Below are 19,809 nucleotides of genomic sequence, written 5' to 3' on the forward strand. Positions count from 1 at the left end.
AAATATCTTTGTTCACTAATTCTGTATGAGCACTCAAATATTTCCAGGAAAAAGAATTAAGACTTTAGAATCCAAATAATTTGAATAAAAATTATAACTCCAATTTACACAACATATAAATTTCCAGTGTATAGAAAAAGCCCCAATGAGAGATCTCTAAGTATCACAATCAAAACTAACTAATGCGCAATTTTGGAAAGCCCAGAATTGCGCAATGGAGGCTCACACTATCATATTTACATATCAAAGTCATCTATTCCCAATATGACCCTGATAAAAACCAATCATTTTACTCTAAGAAGTAGATAAGAAAGTTGTTTACTTCTCCCACTGATTTCTAAGTCAGCTTTAGGTGTTTAGAACTGAAGAGTCAAGGTCAAACTATTTTCAGAAAACATATCGAGTTCGTCGTAAACAAAACTACATTATTTTGACATGTAATGAAATTAAAATAAAATGATTTTAAAACATAAATTATATCAAAACATTCCCCAATAAAGAAAACGAAAGATTTATATGATAAAACTTTATTTTACCATAGATTAAGTATACATGAGGTTAAATAGAGCTCTTAGAAATTAAATAAAATGTACATGAATTAATACATTGTTATACACGGAAAGTGCATCTGCTATTAAATTATCTTTCTCCTTGATGTACCTGATGTCAATATCATATTCCTTTAACAACAAATTCCACCTTAGTAGTCTTTGATTTTTATTTTTCGTCTTGCCAATGAAAGTAAGGGGCTTGTGGCCACTAAGCACAATAATCAAAGAAGGAACTAAACTAATGTTAACTTCAAAATGTTGTGATGCCAATATCAAAGTCAAACACTCCGTCTCAATTATTGAATAATTTGTTTGCTGCTTATTTAATTTCTTAGAAAAATAGCACACAGGATAATCTATACAATCTTCATCTTGTTGAATCAAAAGTGCTCCAACCCCAACAGCACTTACACCAACAGACAATTGAAATGATTGGCTGAAATTTGGATCCTTAAGAACTGGCACGCTTCTAAGTATGGCTTTGAACTTTTCAACAGCCTCATCATATTTTTCAGTCCAAAGGAACTTGTTTTCTTTACTTATTAAAATTGTTAGCGTTTCAGCAATTATAGAAACATGGGAGAAAAAAATTCCGACATCACCCAGCCGTACCTAAAAATCGCATGTTGCTTTTTATTTAAGGCACGGGGAATTTAGAGATAGCCTTGATCCTAGCATCTATAGGTTTAATTTGTCCATGTCCCACGATATGTCCTAGAAAAGTTACACTAACATGGCAGAACTTTTTGATAAATTAATTGTTCAACATGCATCTGTGAGACTGTCAAAGAATTTCCAAATTGTTGCTAAATGTTCTTTCCTGATGTTGTTGTAGATGATGACATCATTGATGTAGTTGTTGTTGTTGTATGGTTTAACGCCATTTTTCAGCACAAGATAGGCTATACATAGCGGCCAGTATTAATGGTGGAGGAAGAACCCGGAAAAACCCCTCACATAACCACATTAGCCGAATCCGAGACTCGAAAAGAACTTGGCGACCATTTCATCCCAAACGGCATTACTTTATGCTGATAAAGGCTACCTGGAGTCGTGAATGCTGAAATTTCCTATGCTATTTCCGTTAGTGGAATTTGCCAAAATCCTTTCAGAAGGTATAATTCTTCATCATACCTGAGCATTTGCGATCTTATCAATACAGTCATCGATTCTTGGTAATGGAAATGAATCTGTTTTTATCACACTATTAACCTTCCTATAATCGGTGCACATGCGAAATTTTTATCTGGTTTTGGAACATGTATGCATGGTGAACTCCAGTCACTTTTACTGGGCTCTATGAATCATTCGCCAGCAAATACTGAATTACTTTTTTAAAGTATTCCTGCTTTGTAGCGTTCATCCTGTCAGTGTGTTATTTCACACGTTTGGAATTTCCAATGTCAACGACAGGTAACATTTTTTTTGTTCGTTATTGTAGGAACATCTGGAAATAAGTGCTCATATTCAAATAATAAATGTTTAAGTTGATTTCTTTCTTGTTCTTGCAAATGTGAAAGTTTCTGGTCCAGACCTTTCATAATTTCTGAATTCCGAACATTTTCACTCCAATATCAGTAGAATCCAATGATATTCCTTCACTTAAAACTTCATTGAATGGGACAGGTATAACTAAATTAATTGCATGTTTAACCTGGCTATCTCTTTCAATATACTTGTACTCCTTTAATTCATTTTGTTCCCAGGAGCACTGATATTATACTTTAACTGATTCATTTTCTTTTTAACCTTTAACCTCCGTAATATCTAAACTGAAGAAGAATTTGGAGAATGAGCAAGAGAGACACAACTCCAATATTACCAGGCTCAAAAGTTCTCTCCATTGTAGTTCCGTCAAACCATAATTTCACTTTTGACTTGAATTGCTGAATGACAAATTCAAGCATCATAGCCTGGAAAGTTGAAGACCTAAAAGTTGACCCATGACCAGATTGAACAGATTTGGGAAGGCCAAACTGAGTTTTAAAAAAAAAACTTTATCAAAACTTTTACTATTGATTTAGATTTTATATTCCTGAAAGGAATTGCCTCTGGAAACTTTGTCGACACACTCATAATGGTAAGCAGGAATTGGCTTCATGAAGTGGTCTTAGGCAAGGGACCAACACAATCTACCATAATTGTACTAAATGGTTCGTCAAAGGCAGGAATATGTTGTTGATGAGCCTTATGTATATTCTGATTTGGTTTTCCTACCATTTTACAAGTATAACAAGATCTGCAGTATATTCAAAAATCACTTTTGATTTTTGGCCAATAGAAGTGAGTCAAGTTCTTATGATAAATTGTATTAATACCTATATGACCAGCCAAAGGAGTTTCATGAGCCAGACTAAGTATTTACTGTCTGTAAGATTTTGGAACAACAGAATTGAGCAATGGAGGCTCACGTTTTCATATTTACATATCAAAGTCATCTATTCCCAATATGACCCTGATAAAAACCAATCATTTTACTCTAAGAATAAGATAACATAAAAGTTGTTTACTTCTCTCACTGATTTCTAAATCAAGATCGGGAACTAGGTCAGCTTTAGACGTTTACAACTGAAGAGTCAAGGTCAAATTATTTTCTGACAAACATTTCGAGCTCCTAGTAAACCAAAACTATATTATTTTGACATGTAATGAAATTTCAAAAAAAGACCTTAAGACTTACAAACAATTAAATTAAATGAAATGTAAACTAATCAAATACACTTAACGTTATTCAAATCAGTAAATAGTCCTGCGGACATGTGAGGAGACTTGAACGGACAGTGAACACGTAGTTGAGATCTGAATCAAATACCCATGACCTCTATAGCATGCCTTAGTTAAACATTTATCTTAAAAAATAAAATAAGCAGTTTAACTTAATGAATCTAATGTTTTACGGATAATACCTTATAAAGGCATATAATTATAAGAGTTGGTCAATTCAGTTCTATATTTATATTTCAGTCGATTACCTATTCCTATAGACAACGTGTTTTGGGATTAATTTAAGCTATAGTGTGTTATGTGTATTTAATTTAAATGGTTTTTGTTTTTAGTTGTTCTTAATTATTTCATTACATGCTTTTGTAATGTAATATTGCATGTTGGTCTTGACCTTGTCCAAAATTGTGCTCGTTTCTGTTTGACCTGATTGAAATTTCTTAAAAATATTTTATTTCATTTTATGTCAGCAACTAATACATAGCAAAATTGTTCTCTATATGTATGAGCTTAATATGATGATTATTATTCAGGTAAACAAGACGGAGTAAATATGTTTATTTGGGCTTGGTTTTCGGAATTTCCTAAGTGAATTTTACAGGTTATTGTATTTAAGTAACAATTCTCATGAGATCATTCTAAAATGTTATTTTCCATTAGGTAATGTCTATTTTTAGACAAAGCTTATCGCGACCTGAGGTCAAATAGAGAATTATATAATCTTGTAATTGTGAAGGCTTGGTCATTCGGGCTTTAATATCTAGCACCTTCAAGCTGAATTATGTTGTGACATGTTTGTGCTAAATTTTTGTTTCATCAAATTATTGAATTCAAGTGATTATTTTCTCTAGAAATACAAAAGAGCTCCGATTAAATTCTTGGGCAAAGACATTTACTGGAATTTATACTGAATTCAAATATAGAATTATATTACTGTTATTCAACAAAAGGCTCGTGACACATTTGCACTCCATAAGCTATAACAGACACAACATTGACTTCAGTTTTGGATCTCTTCGGGACATATACTCAATTTTATTCAGCACTTTATATTATAAGGACTTGTAATTCTTGGATCAATTTGCGATTTAATTCCGAAAACCATAAGTTCTTTTTTCTCATTTTCACATTGTTTTCATAGATAAATTAATTATTTGCTAAATCTAACAAAGCTTGTTGACATTCACTATTTTATGTTACTTATTTTAAGAGCATAGACTCGCATCAACTGGTAATTTCTTGTGAAGATTATTGCTACAATGATATTTACTTATTCTTTCATAAAATAATGATAACGTGCCATAATTAGTTAAATTGTTTTACTTTTATTACGATTTATAAGCTTCAATACAACCTGCAAAAACTGCATTCTATCTCTATAAGCTGGTTATTAGGACCAAATATTAGCTATATACTAGCCTAAAAACTCTACCGGACAATAATGCAAGACAATAACAAACGTTCGTCAACAAAATGTGAATTTCTACGTCCACAATCATATACGCGCACTCAAACACACAAAAACTTCAGTTGCATCGATGAATTGTGTAACATATTATATCGAATATATGATGATTTACTTCATTTGCAATAATGCACTTATACAAGAACTCCAAGCGTTATCTGCATAAAAGAGGACCAACAAAAATCTCATGCTTTATAAATAAAACAATAATGTGTTATAAATCAAAAAGAGTTTGGAGCGATCTGACAAGTGATTTCGGTGTACTGATAATCTATGTAACGTCTATCTGCCTGATGATATTGACAAACATCTTTGCACCCAGAGATGTACTTTCCGTTGGCCATTTAAATGAAAGATAGGATTCTTTGGACCGATAGCAAATTTTGTAATAAAAGGAATGTGTCTTATGTGGTTAAGTTCTTAAATGATTGTCAATGTTGCACATGTACTGAACACATATATACCTTTAGCAGACAATTCTTCTTTTGTGATCGATCTGCTTCTCTAAAAAGATGCTCCGTCATTTCGTCGTGAAAAGTCAACGCGCAAAAAACAAAATTTAAACCATGCACCTTGTGCATCAAGTACATTCATTGTGACAAAAAGGTGTGGCTATCCACCTAACAAAATGATTGATTTATTGCATGAATTTAATAATTTATCATATTTCAACACATTATTGTCAAGCTATTGTCTATGGCTACTTTACAAAAGTGTTCACCAAGATAATGTTCCAATACAATTATCAGACATATACACGCCAGAAACAGAAATACATTAATACCGAGAAACATACAGATATGTGGATTCTGAAAGCATTCAATTGCGCATATATTAGTAACGTTGCATTGATTGCTTTTGGTTTTGTGGATTAAAGTTTCAAATACTGGTTCTTTTAATTTCATTGTCTGCTATCCCTGCTGACATATACAGTTGAATGTTTCCATCAATTGTTAATAATGTTAATTCCAATAACTCAGTTTATTTTGGTCCATGTCTTATGACACTGTTGTACGTTTTAATCAATTGTATTGTTAACTGCTACAGACAGGGACTTAAATAGTAAAACATTCCAATATATGTCTGTGATATTTGCATATTCTTGAGTGCTGTAGTTCGCGGACACTGATGATTATCCCATCATTGGAGTTATATAGGTTTAATCTGTTTCATTCACGTCTGTTTCCTCAACCTGACATATTTCGAAAGGCTCTGCAAAATTATTGATGGGTGTTATATAGCTGCCATCTGTAGCACCCACGTCTGTTTGATTTGATGCGTGTTTGTACACTTTCTCGATATGGCATGCTTGGATAGGACGGGCACGATCGTTAATTGGGGATATATGGGCGTCAATTGATACATGTATGTCAGCTGTCGCAAAATGACATATTTCTCTAGATACGGCATAATTGAAGCATCTGTGTTCAGTACTCCGTTCGGTTTCATGTGCAATTGCCTCATTGATGGTTTCTCCCACGTGATCAGAGATCCATAATCCATCCTGAAGGAACAAAACAAAAATGTGATAATACATTTTAAGCATTTTATCGCTTAGAACTATCCAACAAAAGACAATCAAGTTAGCACGTTTCTATTCTTTACACTTGGATGAAGAGTTTATGAATATATTTTGCAGAATAATGTAGCGGTTCAAGCATTTCTTTGCGAACTGTAATTGATAACACAAGTATCGATGTTACTATTGTAAAGTTAAATTATATCCATAAAACAGAACAAAGACCATACACAAATGTAAATATTATAATATTTTCTTTGCTACAAATTTTTGTTTAAATGGTTTCGCTTGCAGAAATGCTATCTACATTTTCTGGAACGTTATCTGGCCTGAGTAGTGCTCCTGTTATATATATAATTAGATATATCAAATGCATAAAAAAGAAAAATAGAAATCAAATGAATGTTAAAGCTGTTAATAAACAATGAGAAATATTCGGTTATGATCATTTATGAAATGCCGGTTTGGTGATATTTTTGTCTTTATTATAATTCATGCTGCTATATATATATATATATATATATATATATATATATATATATATATATATATAGACAGGACCGTTATTATTCGAATTTCTTAAATATTTTGATACTCGCGTTCCGTCCTAAACTGATTATGGTCTCCAGTGTGTATTTGTTGATTTGTCTCCATTCTTGTTTTAAATTTAGTTTACTCAAGATTAGTTGCCATTACATGCCACCATAAATTTAAAAGCAGGTAACAAACACCTCATGATATCCACGTTTAAAGTAATATGAATAAAGTTAAAAATTAAAACAAATTTCAGAAAGATGAGGTCTCATGTGACAGTTTCCGGAGAAACATTTCCATCCATTCACAATTTTGCATATGAACATAGTATCTAAAAATTGGCATCGAAGTCATGTAATCTTTATTCTTTATTTCACATTTTATTTTCTAAAAACAGTGTTCTGCTGCATTATCAAATGCAAATTAGAGTTAAAAGATAAAACACGTAGATTTTACCTCATTAATAGTACTGTACATATCTTCTTGTCCCGAGTTGTTTAGGGCATGCGAGTTTACGCCAGTATTATTGTCATCGTTAGCAGCTTTGTCGTTTCTCTTTATTTTTGTTAGACATTTATCCAGCCTGTTTCCAGCAAAATATCCTCCAGTACCACATTGCCAGTCTTCCCGATACACCGTTTTCCTCTCCATTAGATCTGATGGCAGAAACAAACTTTCTAAGGATATGCATTATATAATTTGGTTTCTATAACGTTTGGTTAGGACCCATAGGTCATGCAAACAACCCGGTTCTCCTTGAACTTAAGTGTATTTTAAATTGTCAAATCTCGCTCGCTTCATTTTCTTCCATTGTTAGAATAAGTACAGACCTTGTAGACTTGATTTCGAAACAAATCACGGACTCCACGCCCAAGACATTGCTGACGCAATTATATACACTTTTCTGCATTTACAACAGAAAGGTGGAGCACACGAAAATTCTAATTAACGATCTTGTAATTTCTCTCTCTCTCTCTCTCTCTCTCTCTCTCTCTCTCTCTCTCTCTCTCGCTCTCTCTCTCTCTCTCTCTCTCTCTCTCTCTCTCTCTATATATATATATATATATAGAGAGAGAGAGAGAGAGTGATCAGCATACAGAGAAACCTATGAACCGTAAAAGACGTATTGTAATATATCCGAATTCCATTAAAAGGCAATATTTAAAATAAACCAACGGAACGAACCTTGCGCTCTGAATCGTAGTATCTCATATTCAAATACATCAGATAGTTTCTTTCTTTTTTTGAAAATGACTGACTACTGAAGGTTTAAACAGATAATTGGTGTTATCTTGTATTTTTCTATCGGTAATTATTTTCGAGCTGTTTCATCATGTCTTTGCAGATCATTGTAGAAAATACAATATCGAAAAATTATCATACCCTGGATTTGTTTATTTAATTGCCCATATGTAAATTCAGAGGGAGAAAAGGGAGGGAGAAATTGCAATTGTGGATTTAGATGCGTGAAAAAATATCAAGAGCACACAAATTTGTATACGGAACAATGTCTCCATCAAACTAAAATGCATGCAAAAATATTAATAGTATCTTACATAATTCGTGGTAGAATTGTAAGTTTAAGCTGTATTGTGCTTTACAATTGTTTAAAACTCTCATTTTCTGATGCAACTGAAAATAACTCGTCATTTAATATTTGTCCTTCTTAACCTTCTTTTTTCAAACAACACTTAACTGAATCCTTAATATTTTGAAACAATGCATACATAATAATAGATACGATTCAGAAGTAGGAAAGAACAATCATACCAGTTCGTCTGCATTTGTTTTTACCAAGGTGACCAGCTATCATCAGACATCCTATCACAATGAGAAAAACGGAAACGATGACTGGTCCAATCCAAAGGATTTCTTGTTGAAGTCCTGAACGAGGAAAAGTATTGTGTCTGATTCATATTTGTGCTTAGTAACAAAGACATTATCGAAATTACAAGGCCCAGCTAAATAAAACAATAAGATAATAATCGTTATGTCCGAACTTTAAGAACAGATATGTCGCAAAAAAAATAATATAAATAATACATGTTACTTGCTCCATTTTATCAGTTATCTTAATGAACTATAATACATCGTATGTGATTCACTCACTGAGGACAACAGAACACTGCATATTAAAATATTACATTTCAGTAATCAAATAAATAATTTCTACATAACATCAGGATGTGTGCATGGCTCTTCATGTTTCATGGTTTTCGTTTCTTTTTCTTTACTGTTGCTGTCTTTGTTCCGGTTATTTGTGTGTGGGTTGGGGGTGGTTATAGGGCTTCAGTTCCTGATGATCACTTTAGACATTAAATTGCTTCTGCTGTTTAAGAATTACGGCACCCATCACCTTGCCTGTAATTACGAGCCATGATATTCCTCCACCTGGCATACATCCCCAAGATAGGATGTTACAGAATCGCAGTGTATACATTTCTGTGTATAGTGTAATCCTAGTAGAGTATGAATAAAAAATTGTACACCTGCATGATAATATTCTTTCTCCATATTTAAAAATTCACTTCATGTTGTAATGCATCCTCTTATATGATCCATGGCTAAAACGTTTTGCTCTGTATGAAGTATATTTGTTGCCTAATACATGTATGTAAAGGGTGCTGCAAGAGCTGACTTCTATACACATGGAGATTTCATATCAAACAGAAATACTCGTGATAGATAACCAAGCTTACCTTCCCGGTCTACTACTACATACAAGTATTACCAGCACCAAAAAATATAATTCGTGTTGTTGTCTTGTTAATTTTTAGAAGAGTCCAGTTGACAGGTAAGATGTAATTTTACCTTCAATGTGTTCATCAATCGAGGATACAGTAGAATATATTAAACTGAAAACAACTCATAGTCAAATCTATACCTACAATATCAAAATCAATAAATATACTTATTACACAGCGTGGCAGAAAAGCAAATTGCCCTTTAGCATGCACTCCGAGGAAGGGGAAGATACATATATATCAGACAATAGGTCGAGATATTGTTAAGCTGCTACTTTCATTTTACTTCCTTCATTACCAATATAACAAATAGACTTATTTTATAGCGCAATCTGTCTCTTGTAGTCAGATCAATTAAAAAAATATTCATAGTCAAAAATATTCCTAATGAGATTCAAGAAATGAGAAAATGTATATCTATGGAATGTGATATCCCCTTTACAGTTTTGACAACAATGTGTAAAACTTGTGTAAGGCACCGATCAATCGTACCTTTTTGGTCAGCTAGGTGAAGCTAGTTTACAAAAATAAGGAATGTAATTTATTGCAACATATTATTCCATACCAAATCAAATATTTTCTGAAATCGTTCATATTTTTATAATCAGCAAATACACTTAGGCGAACGTGAGAAACTGGAGCTGAGTGTGTGTGCTTAATAGTGAGTTTCAATTTTGAATCTACGATTCAGAAGCATGTTTTGTTTATAATAAAAATACAATTTATTTTTTTCTTCTTTAATAGATGATATATATCATCTTGTTTTTATGATCTATTTCATCACGTTTTGTGTAGCAAACAAAGACATGGCTTTTTGCTACTATTTCTACAAAGTAGGAGTAGTTGTTGTTGTTGCATTATCTTCCATTGAATTATTACAGACTAGACAATTAAGAAAATCTGTTTCGTGCAGGATGTTTGCAATTTCAAAGTGAATTTGTTTAGACGTATTTATTTGTTCAGAGTGTGAGTGGTTTGTCTTAAGACTTTGATGTCATTAATGGTATGTTTGCAGACGCAAATTCAATTTACGGCGACGCATAAGTTAATATTTACAAGGAAACCAACTATTAAAGCCCTCAGATCCGCAGATATTTCACTGGTTTTCAACTACTTTTGATATCCTTAATGTAAAATTGAATAAAATACAATTTTCTTTGGCACCAACTTAAATCTAAAGAATATACTTTAAAATGCATATGGCTGCAATTCATATGATTGCTGACACGTACATATGTCATGCTAATTGTATTAACTGTAAATCACGCCGATATGCCTTAATGATACGATTGCTAGTACTGGTACTTCTACTAATCGTCAGCTTCATCATAATCATCATCATCCCAATCATCAGTGTAGGCTGCAACCTTGTTTTTATTGATGATATTTAATGGCATACAGCTCAACTAGCAAAATAACTAAAGGGTCATATTTATTACTTATCTTTCCGTCCTGAGTGTACAATAAAAGCGACTGAAATTAAATTATTAGGTATGCCATATTTTTTCCAATTATATCCGAATCAATAAAAAAATTCAGCTGGTTGTAAGCATATTTTATTGCTATAATTACAGCGCATATGTCAGGCTTCAAGTTCTCACAATTTCCTGTTGAACATTGTCTCTCACAGCAAATAACCACGAGTAGTAAATACATGCATCTTGAGTCAATAATAAATTGCATTCTGGCATGAGACATTATTATTATCATTTGTTATTATTATTAGTAGTAGTAGTAGTAGCAGTAACATCGTTGTTGTTGTAGATATTGTTGTGAGACCAAAAGCAATGAATTTAACATATGATAATATTTACCGTCGGTGTGTTCCAGACTTGAGGGTACAGTGGTAGCATCTAAAATAAAAACATTCCAATATTAATAGGTCAAAACTAATTTGACAATATCATAATGAACAATGTGTTATGCTAAATATTATAAAACGTATATCAGAAATAAAATTAAATTTAATATATGTGGTGAAAACAATGATCTCTTTTTCGAGATCGATCGATATGATATCTGTCTTTATTAATTATAATCTATTTTATCATTACTATTACAGTTCTATGGTCAGAAGGAGTGAATGGCGATATTTACCATCATTGTGTTCCACACTTGTTGGTGCTGTGAAAACATCAAAAAGAACATAATTAAATAAATTATATTTTTACAGTATCATAATCAATTACTTTCTAATACAAATATTTTAGGGTACCAAAGAAAAAAAATTCATTATGCGGTTAACATGAGAAAATATATATCTATTGTAAATATTTCCTTGAGTAAAAATCGAAATTTGACAGAATATATATATATATATATATATATATATATATATATATATATATATATATATATATATATATATATATATATATATATATATATATATATATATATATATATATATATATGTATGTATATACGCTGTGTAAGTAATGTTCAGTTCCGTGAAAATTATTTTAACTTAGTAATTTACAGCAATTGGTTGAAGCAGTTCCGCCAGCATGGATTTTTTAAGTTTGTTTATGATTTGTGTTAAGGATATAAGATCTACTATAGCAGAACAAGGATAGCAGAGGGGTTATATAAACACGGGGAAACATGTTACTGTCATTAAGCTGATTGCTTAGGAATTGTGCAGGATATCTCTTGAGACAGTTTATTAGTAAATTATTGTTTAGCAATTGTGTTGATACCTGTGGAGACAGTTTTATTAAATATTTGAAAGAACAGTCTTTTTATTGCCATTTCATATTTTTCAAAGTGAATCGACATTGTGTTGAAATTAATACTTGATATTAAATATTATTTGCTTAAAATATCAAGACTTTTCTGGCCTAATGTGAAAAAATAATTGTACGCCCCAAATTTCTAGTGTGAAAGTTTTTATCGACAGTTATCAAATTTCATTAGCAAACAGTATTTGTGAAATATAAACCAATGCATGTGTTAGCAGACCAATAGAGAAAGCATTGTAGAGCTTGTTTTCATGAGCAAGTTAGCTCCAATTGTTGATGAGGCCGCTATAGCAGCAAAAGAGGCAGTTTTGACAAATAATGTAAGAGAACATAACTTTGTACACGTGCTCTTCTAGCCTGGGTTAACATGTTTATTACGGTGGTAGCAGTTCCAGAGTGATCGCAAAACTAGTTAAAACATTTGCATTAAAGATTACGTTTTTCAGTTAAAGGTAGTATATATCAACACACGAATGCAGATCAGACACCGGGTTATGCGGAACACTTGATATAAGAAGCTATTCATTTGGTGAAATTGGCAGAACAGTTCTTCCAACTAAAGGTGCATTCTTGTAATAAGGACATTTAGCAGAGTGCATATTGAGTGGTGAATTCAATATGAGAGTAATAAGGTGTTTAAACTTCTAAACATGATCAATAATGTGTAATATAATACTCCAGAAACTCCCTTAAACTCCCATGGTGTGTTTGTATCTGTATATGTTTGGCTGGCTAGATGCGTGTGTATGTCTGTATGTGTATGGTGAATATATGTATTTGTTTACTTTCTGTTTCTCTTCAATGTGTAAACGAAAGCATCAAAATGTGAATGCGTACAAATACTAATACTTACAGTATAAGTCTAGAACGAAAGTTTCACTTTGTATACAGCAACCGTTCCTTTGGCATACTTCACATGAGAACACGCTTGATTTATCAACCATCCAGAAACTTTCAAACATTAGAGTCGATAATCTTGCATAGATGCGTCCCATATTATTTAAATATGTTTCGTTTAATTTCCACTGATAGTTCACATTATCCAGTATTAATTCAATGGTGCATGTTATATTTAGCGGCATTCCAAGGATAATTGTGGATGGTTTGTTTATTTTCGGCTTGTCTGAAAGTGAACATAAGGTGGAATAAAATTAAATACATCTTCGTTCAGCAACAGTCGTATTTATATATTCCTATGTGGTACTATAAGATTGAACAATATCTGTCATAGTTTTCACTTGTTTGGATCTAGCATAATATACGACGGCAGCCTGTGAGAAAATCTCTACGAACACTATTCTCTATTGCTAACAACGCTGTGTTTACGTGAAAGTACCAATACTCCAATAGACAATCAAATATTTCTGGCAAGAGTATTTTACTCATGATTTCTCAAACGCAGATTATGTCACTCGAACTTCTTCCAATAGTTTTATAGTCCACTATTCGACCGCTTATGATTATGCTTGAGGAGAAAACAATTGGAGTATTCTGAACACTCAGCGCTGCCATCTAAACATAGGCCAAAATATATTTGTACATTTTAATATGGAGAAACAAATTCAGCTTCCAACAATTTATTAGAGTGTTCTTTACAAGAATATTCAATACTAATCATATAGATAGACCAAGTTCGCAGATAGAAAATGATTGTCTACAAATAATGATCTCATCAGATGCAAGCACTTGTTGCAAGAACAAAATTCTGTAGTCTACACATATACTAAAACAATAAATCGTAGCAACACTTGAGACATTATATACAGTAGACGTGTTGACAGGTCCATATTTGATTCCTGCCAAATGTATAAGTACCAATTATTTAGATGGGTTTACATTGTTTCAACTATTCATCTCGCAATTAAATACAATACTTTGCATTTTTCTGCACGGATATTGTTCTAGACATGTTGAGCCCATTTAATTTAAATGAAGAGAGATGCTTTAAATAAACCTATTATTCATTGCAATGAAAAAATTAAGAAAAAAGAAATGTGATGTGTTTTAAAGATTGAGAATGAAAAGTGCATTATTTTAGAATTATTGCTTTTCCATAGACCACTTATTTAGTTACTTTCTACTAAAGTCCCTGACATGTCGTGAGTACGACATATACTAGCAAGAGACAACAAGAGAGTTAACCTATTCCTAAATAAAAAGCAAAGGCTTCATGGAAGGTGATTGACGTATCAAAAATGAGAAATTCGCTGTCTTTGCAATCCATTACCAAATCTAGTTGAAGTGCTACTAACTCCGAGTAAAATTTTCTTTCAAGCATCATATATTCATGATGCTTTCGCAAAGTTAATATTTCTTTCTAGGAGACCATGATCAGGAATTAAATTTGTAAACCATAAATTATAAAATATGTCATGTGAACAAATATACTGAGTTCTTATGTCTTTTTCTATTTCACCGCAATTGCATTTTGTAGCACGACTAAATCCCGACCGATGATAGTTTCGTAAAGCCTTTAAGATCTTTAAATAAAAAGAATTGATGTGCCAAAATGTTGAGAATTCAATAATTAACTTAAGCTTTATATACATGCATATCAAGAATCTCATCATTGTCATGCAACTCAGTTTAATCAACATAATGCACAAATATCTTAAAAATCAATATTCATAACAATGAACCTTTTTGGATAGAATTACCTTTATTACAAGATAGCAATAAATGAACAGATTACGGCATTTCAGGATTAAATCAACGCATTAAATAGTATGTGAGTACAGGACTTAACACTGCTATGAGTACCGACGTTGTAAAATGAATGATTCAAGCATATGATAAACCACCTCCTTTACGAAGTCGTCAAAAGACAGAATAATATCAAGAAAGAGAACGTATGGGAGAAATAAGGAGATAAATGGACACACATATCAGGTATTCTAACTTCAACAGCTGTACATTATTTATATGATAACGACCATGAAGCAATGATTTATATTAATGGTTCTAGTGGTTAATTGGGATTAATTTAGTTTCTAAATTTCTAATTCGTTATGTTGTTTTGTCTGTACCACTGATAAAAGCAACAAACAACAAGCCTAGTAGTGTAAACAAACAAGTAAAATGACAATTATCTATGAATCAAAATCATCTTCAGCTGTTTTCAAAAGCCATCATCTATTTCACTTCCAGTAACTCCTTGTCACTATGCTTACATTCAGCCAATTCAAACAAATACGAAAGAAAATCTTTCAAGTCTTTCTTGATCATACTAAAACCTTATTAGTATGAACCACTGAGAGTAGCAAGGGTCAATGGGACATGTGTAGTAGCAGAAGTAGTTAAAGGAACACAAATTTTCTATAGACAAATCAAGAGTGTTTACAAACATGTATATAAATGCCATAATGATTACAACTACATTTTCGTTTCTTTAAACGTTTATTTACAAATTCGTTAATGATATAGTTTGAACTGTTTTGGTCAGTTTTGTTTGTGAGTTATGTTCTCAGCCTGTTAAAATGTTGCTCTTTTAATTTCAACGGTTGACCGACTTACATGCAGTTTAACGCTACTGGTTATTTCAGTTTCTCTACAAACATTATATTGCATCTCATCTATATGTAAGTCATGCGACAACGTTTACTTGCTTCCTTTATTATAGACTGATCAACGCTCACAGCATTTCCATAATTGCGAATTCTTCTCGTTTAGTAAATAATAGAGAAATCCGCCCTGAATGCTCTCTTCAGAATCACCAATTCAAGTATCTGCATTTTGTTATCTGCTTTTTGGTCCTTCATGGGGTACATTTTTATAGCCTAAATGATTGCTCCTCTGCCGTTAATTTTAAGGTAATTGTTTATCTCTTTTCAAATAAGTTCAGTTGTGATATATTATTTAGCCTTTAAAGAAGTGATATAAACATGCAACTTAAACAGCAAATCAGCCATATCTATCTCTGAAAGTAATGTCTTTCTGCTTTCTAGTTATTGTGGATTTAAACATGGTTTAGCGTAGTCCTGTTGAACAACAGTGCCTGGAAGAAAAGCACCAACAACATATTGAAAATGAAATTATATAGTGTTCTGAGAAGCCATTAGGTTCGCAAATATTTGTCAATAGTCATACTATTGAAATAATTGTGTCTTTTATTCTTTCGAAGTGACACATCAAACCAAATAAATAAAAAATTACAAAAAAGATATAATATTTGTTTTCCTTACGTATAACTTTCTATGATAGTTCCAACCCTCTTTTTGTTGTGAGCCTTAACATGCCACTTCATTAAATCTAAATATAAAAATTTGACACATGCTGAGATTTATATTATAGACAGTAAGGTAAATTTTAAAAATCTGTTTCAAATATTTCTGAATAAGAAGAGGTTTCGATAGCCACAAAGTTACAAGGGGAAATTTGATACTAACACTAAATTATTCAGAAGTGTTAGACATATAACAAAACTCTGTGTCAGATCTAAAAAGTCAAAGTTTATGTTATTAAAGAACACAATGTTATTATGTTATTTAATTTTTATTTCATTTTATTCATTGCAATTGAGTCCTACTGGGCTTATGATCTTTGACAAATATTTAAAGCTTTGACAAAGGATCAGCTGCATCATAGTTTGTTATTGCCAGTGTAGGGTCATTTTTGATTATGGTGCACCTAACCTTCCCCTGTATACAAGCACTTCTTTTCTTACGGTAAAGAAAGCAAATTATCACTTCAATTTATTTCTTTCATCAAATTAGCTAGCATGTCTCCTCGATTGATACATCATATGGTTGACTTTAGTCCCAAATGTAGCCCTATAACGGATATGGGCTACGGAATAATGTGTATCGGCATTAATAGTCAAAAGGTGGTATGGTTCATTAGTATATATGACTATGTTTTAAGTGTATTGCAAAAGCAAGTAAATGATGTGTGACATACTAATATGCAAAGATGATATTTTTTATTTTTATTTATCATCCAAGTTTGCTTCAATGATTGTATGTCTCTTAAATGTAAACCAATAACCTAGGGTATGTTGAGCCTTGTTCTAAAAACATATATAAATTAAATATACATGAACACCAATATCAACGAATGTACAGAGAACAATCTTCCGGACAAATCGATAATTTTCAACCGTAGGTTAGTAACTACATTTAATGCATGGTTAATAATGCATTCGGCTGGGTATGACCTACTGACAACTATAATATCATTATTTACTTTTATATTCATTACCACGTATATATATAACAAACACTGCATATTTATAATGACGTTTTAAGTATTGCAGTTTACTACTGGTCACAATACATCTCATTTACTAATATCTAACTCCACAGTAAATAAAATTATATTTCTGTTGTTATTAACTGAAGGGAAAGTATGGAATATTCCCCTTGAAATCCATGAATAAAATACGTGAAGCATTTATTCCTTGAATACATGTTCATATAGACTTAGATAATGTTTGAAAGCATCTTCGAATGGGGAGTGTACATATTGCAAGCATGAGATCAATTATACAAAATAAAAGAAAAACACATCAGCCAAAACCAATTCTAAACTAACTGAATTGCCTAAACCTCCCTCGTTATAGAGAACTGGCTGAGCCTGTCATTCAAAACACTGAGGCATATCATTAGCCAATCAACTGCATAATCAGAAGTATGTTAGACTAAACAGTCAGAGAAAATTCGACACATTTTTGTTAATCGTCTATTCATACCTCAGGCCTATCCTTTGAACCCAAGTTCGACTGTTTGATGAGAATCATAGTATTCATGGTAATCCTAATAGCAAAATTACTGGACAATCAAACCCGATAAGAATAATGAAAACACTGTTTCTAATAACATACCTATAATTATCAGGTGCTTGGTTATGTTTCTTCCTTCAGCTTCTAATGAATTGGTTATATAACCCGTGTATCTCCCTTCGTTTACCGGCGTTACATATGTCAACACCACAGAAAGCATAAATTCATCTGTACGGTTAGTTAACTTGCAGGTGACTGGCGAGTAATTACTGTTGGTACAGCGTAATTTACTAAACCGAGCAATTTCGATTCCACTTGAATTGAAAACGTATACTTGAACGGTAGGTATATCAAACGATACAGTCTCTAGTCTCCATTCTAACGTCACTTTGCATCCAGTTATGGCAAACACTTTATCTTCTGAAATAAATAAAAAAATAAATAAATAGCAGAGTGACATTAAGATGAATCCAAATACGCCAAAATGTTTCCATTCTTACAGATTATTTTCTCTCGAAGATATTATCTAAAGATATTTCATATTTGTATGATTTGTATACTTATCATTACAGTTTCCTGTGCTCATGATGTAGATTATACATGTCCATAAAGTTATTTTACTAATACAGGCCATTTTCATATCACGGATGAACCCAAATAAATCTTGATGGCTGATTAATATATCTTTCCCAGTGAATGTTAAAAACAAAATCTGACACAGGAAGTAAGCTGGAGAAACCCTCCGCACTTCCGACCAAAGAAAGACCGTAAAGGCGGAAGATCGGTCTTTATTATATAGCGTAAATAATCTTGTCAGGTCAGTCGATAGAGTGGCTCAATATTATTAACAAACTGTACGCACTGCACTAAATTCAGCCCAAGAGTACCGACTACCAGATGGTATTATTCCTAAACTCGAACATGCTGTAAGAAAAACCAAAGTTACTGCGTGCAATGATTTGATTCACTGTGATACTTTTGTAAATTTAACGGCGTATTAAAATGCTTTTATAGTGGTTTCAAAATTGGAACTCTTTCCTAAGTAAGAAGATATTAGTATAATCAGGGCCAAAAGTTTTGCTGTTATGTGTTGTGGTAATTATATCTAAATTATATCTATAATCACTTGTTTATTAAGCTGCAGTTGATTTAATGTGTAACGTTTGTTGCTGTGATTTTTCTTAGTACAGTATCCCAATAACACTAGACATTACATTAACCTCAAAGAAGATTTAATATTGGAACCTATCACAAGGTAAATACATATGTAAGCGACCCACAGTCCATTTTATAGAAAACGTGCACAATGTCCCCTCTTCTTGCAAGACATTTGTGGGTTGTTGGATTGTACATTCTTTCAAGGTGTCCGCTTAATTTGGTTCTCGTTATCTAGAGGTTGACCGCCCTCGATATTATTGCCTGGTTCGAGTAAATATAAACATAAGTGGTGAAATTTATAGGTGGAATAGATAGAGATCTGAGCAGATATATAGAACAGACAAACACGAGCCCCGGTACATGTAAACAACAATTTAATAAATTAGATAAAACAACTGAAAGAATTCATTACATCAGGAATATATTTTGCTTCTAGAAAGAAAACTTTCACGGAATTACCAAAACAAAAATATTTTTTTTAAAATAAAGTAGCCGATCTGTTATAGTGATATATTTAGTTCATCATAGGATCGAGTGAACAATCGAAGTCAATGCCTTATACAATTGCTTAACCTGCTTCTCCGATTTACTCCACTTATAATGTAGCAGTTGCCTTTTTTTTTTCTTTTTTTTTTGACTCCCCTCTGTTTTGTCTCTTTC

The 19,809-nt window shown here is 32.2% G+C and overlaps 1 protein-coding gene across 2 annotated transcripts; it reads right to left on the reverse strand.

The window, feature by feature from the left end:
• Positions 1-511: 511 nt before the first annotated feature.
• Positions 512-18,659, reverse strand: LOC149774218 (uncharacterized). 2 transcript variants are annotated; one of them, XM_089945658.1, is made up of 7 exons: positions 18,094-18,659; positions 13,129-13,398; positions 11,632-11,658; positions 11,349-11,387; positions 8,561-8,674; positions 7,247-7,446; positions 512-6,241 (listed from the first exon to the last, which is right to left on the reverse strand). In XM_089945658.1, exons 1-7 carry the CDS (start codon positions 18,449-18,451, stop codon positions 5,897-5,899), a joined length of 1,353 nt encoding a protein of 450 aa, XP_089801784.1. In that variant the 5' UTR covers positions 18,452-18,659; the 3' UTR covers positions 512-5,896. The 2 variants fall into 2 exon arrangements, with proteins under 2 accessions (XP_089801784.1, XP_089801785.1); XM_089945659.1 differs by lacking the exon at positions 11,349-11,387.
• Positions 18,660-19,809: the final 1,150 nt, after the last annotated feature.

This window comes from Sinohyriopsis cumingii, unplaced genomic scaffold (genome assembly GCF_028554795.1).
Source record: "Sinohyriopsis cumingii isolate HCF-2022 unplaced genomic scaffold, ASM2855479v2 utg000379l, whole genome shotgun sequence".
Lineage (NCBI taxonomy): Eukaryota > Metazoa > Mollusca > Bivalvia > Unionida > Unionidae > Sinohyriopsis > Sinohyriopsis cumingii.

Excerpts from the sequence above, each read along its gene's own strand:
- LOC149774218 (XM_089945658.1), bottom strand. The coding sequence starts at position 18,451 with ATGTCACTCTGCTATTTATTTATTTTTTTATTTATTTCAGAAGATAAA. Across the intron at positions 11,659-13,128 it reads TTTCGTTCTAGACTTATACT|CACCAACAAGTGTGGAACAC; the intron begins GTAAGTATTAGT and ends ATGTTTTCACAG. Across the intron at positions 7,447-8,560 it reads AAACAAATGCAGACGAACTG|ATCTAATGGAGAGGAAAACG; the intron begins GTATGATTGTTC and ends TTCTGCCATCAG.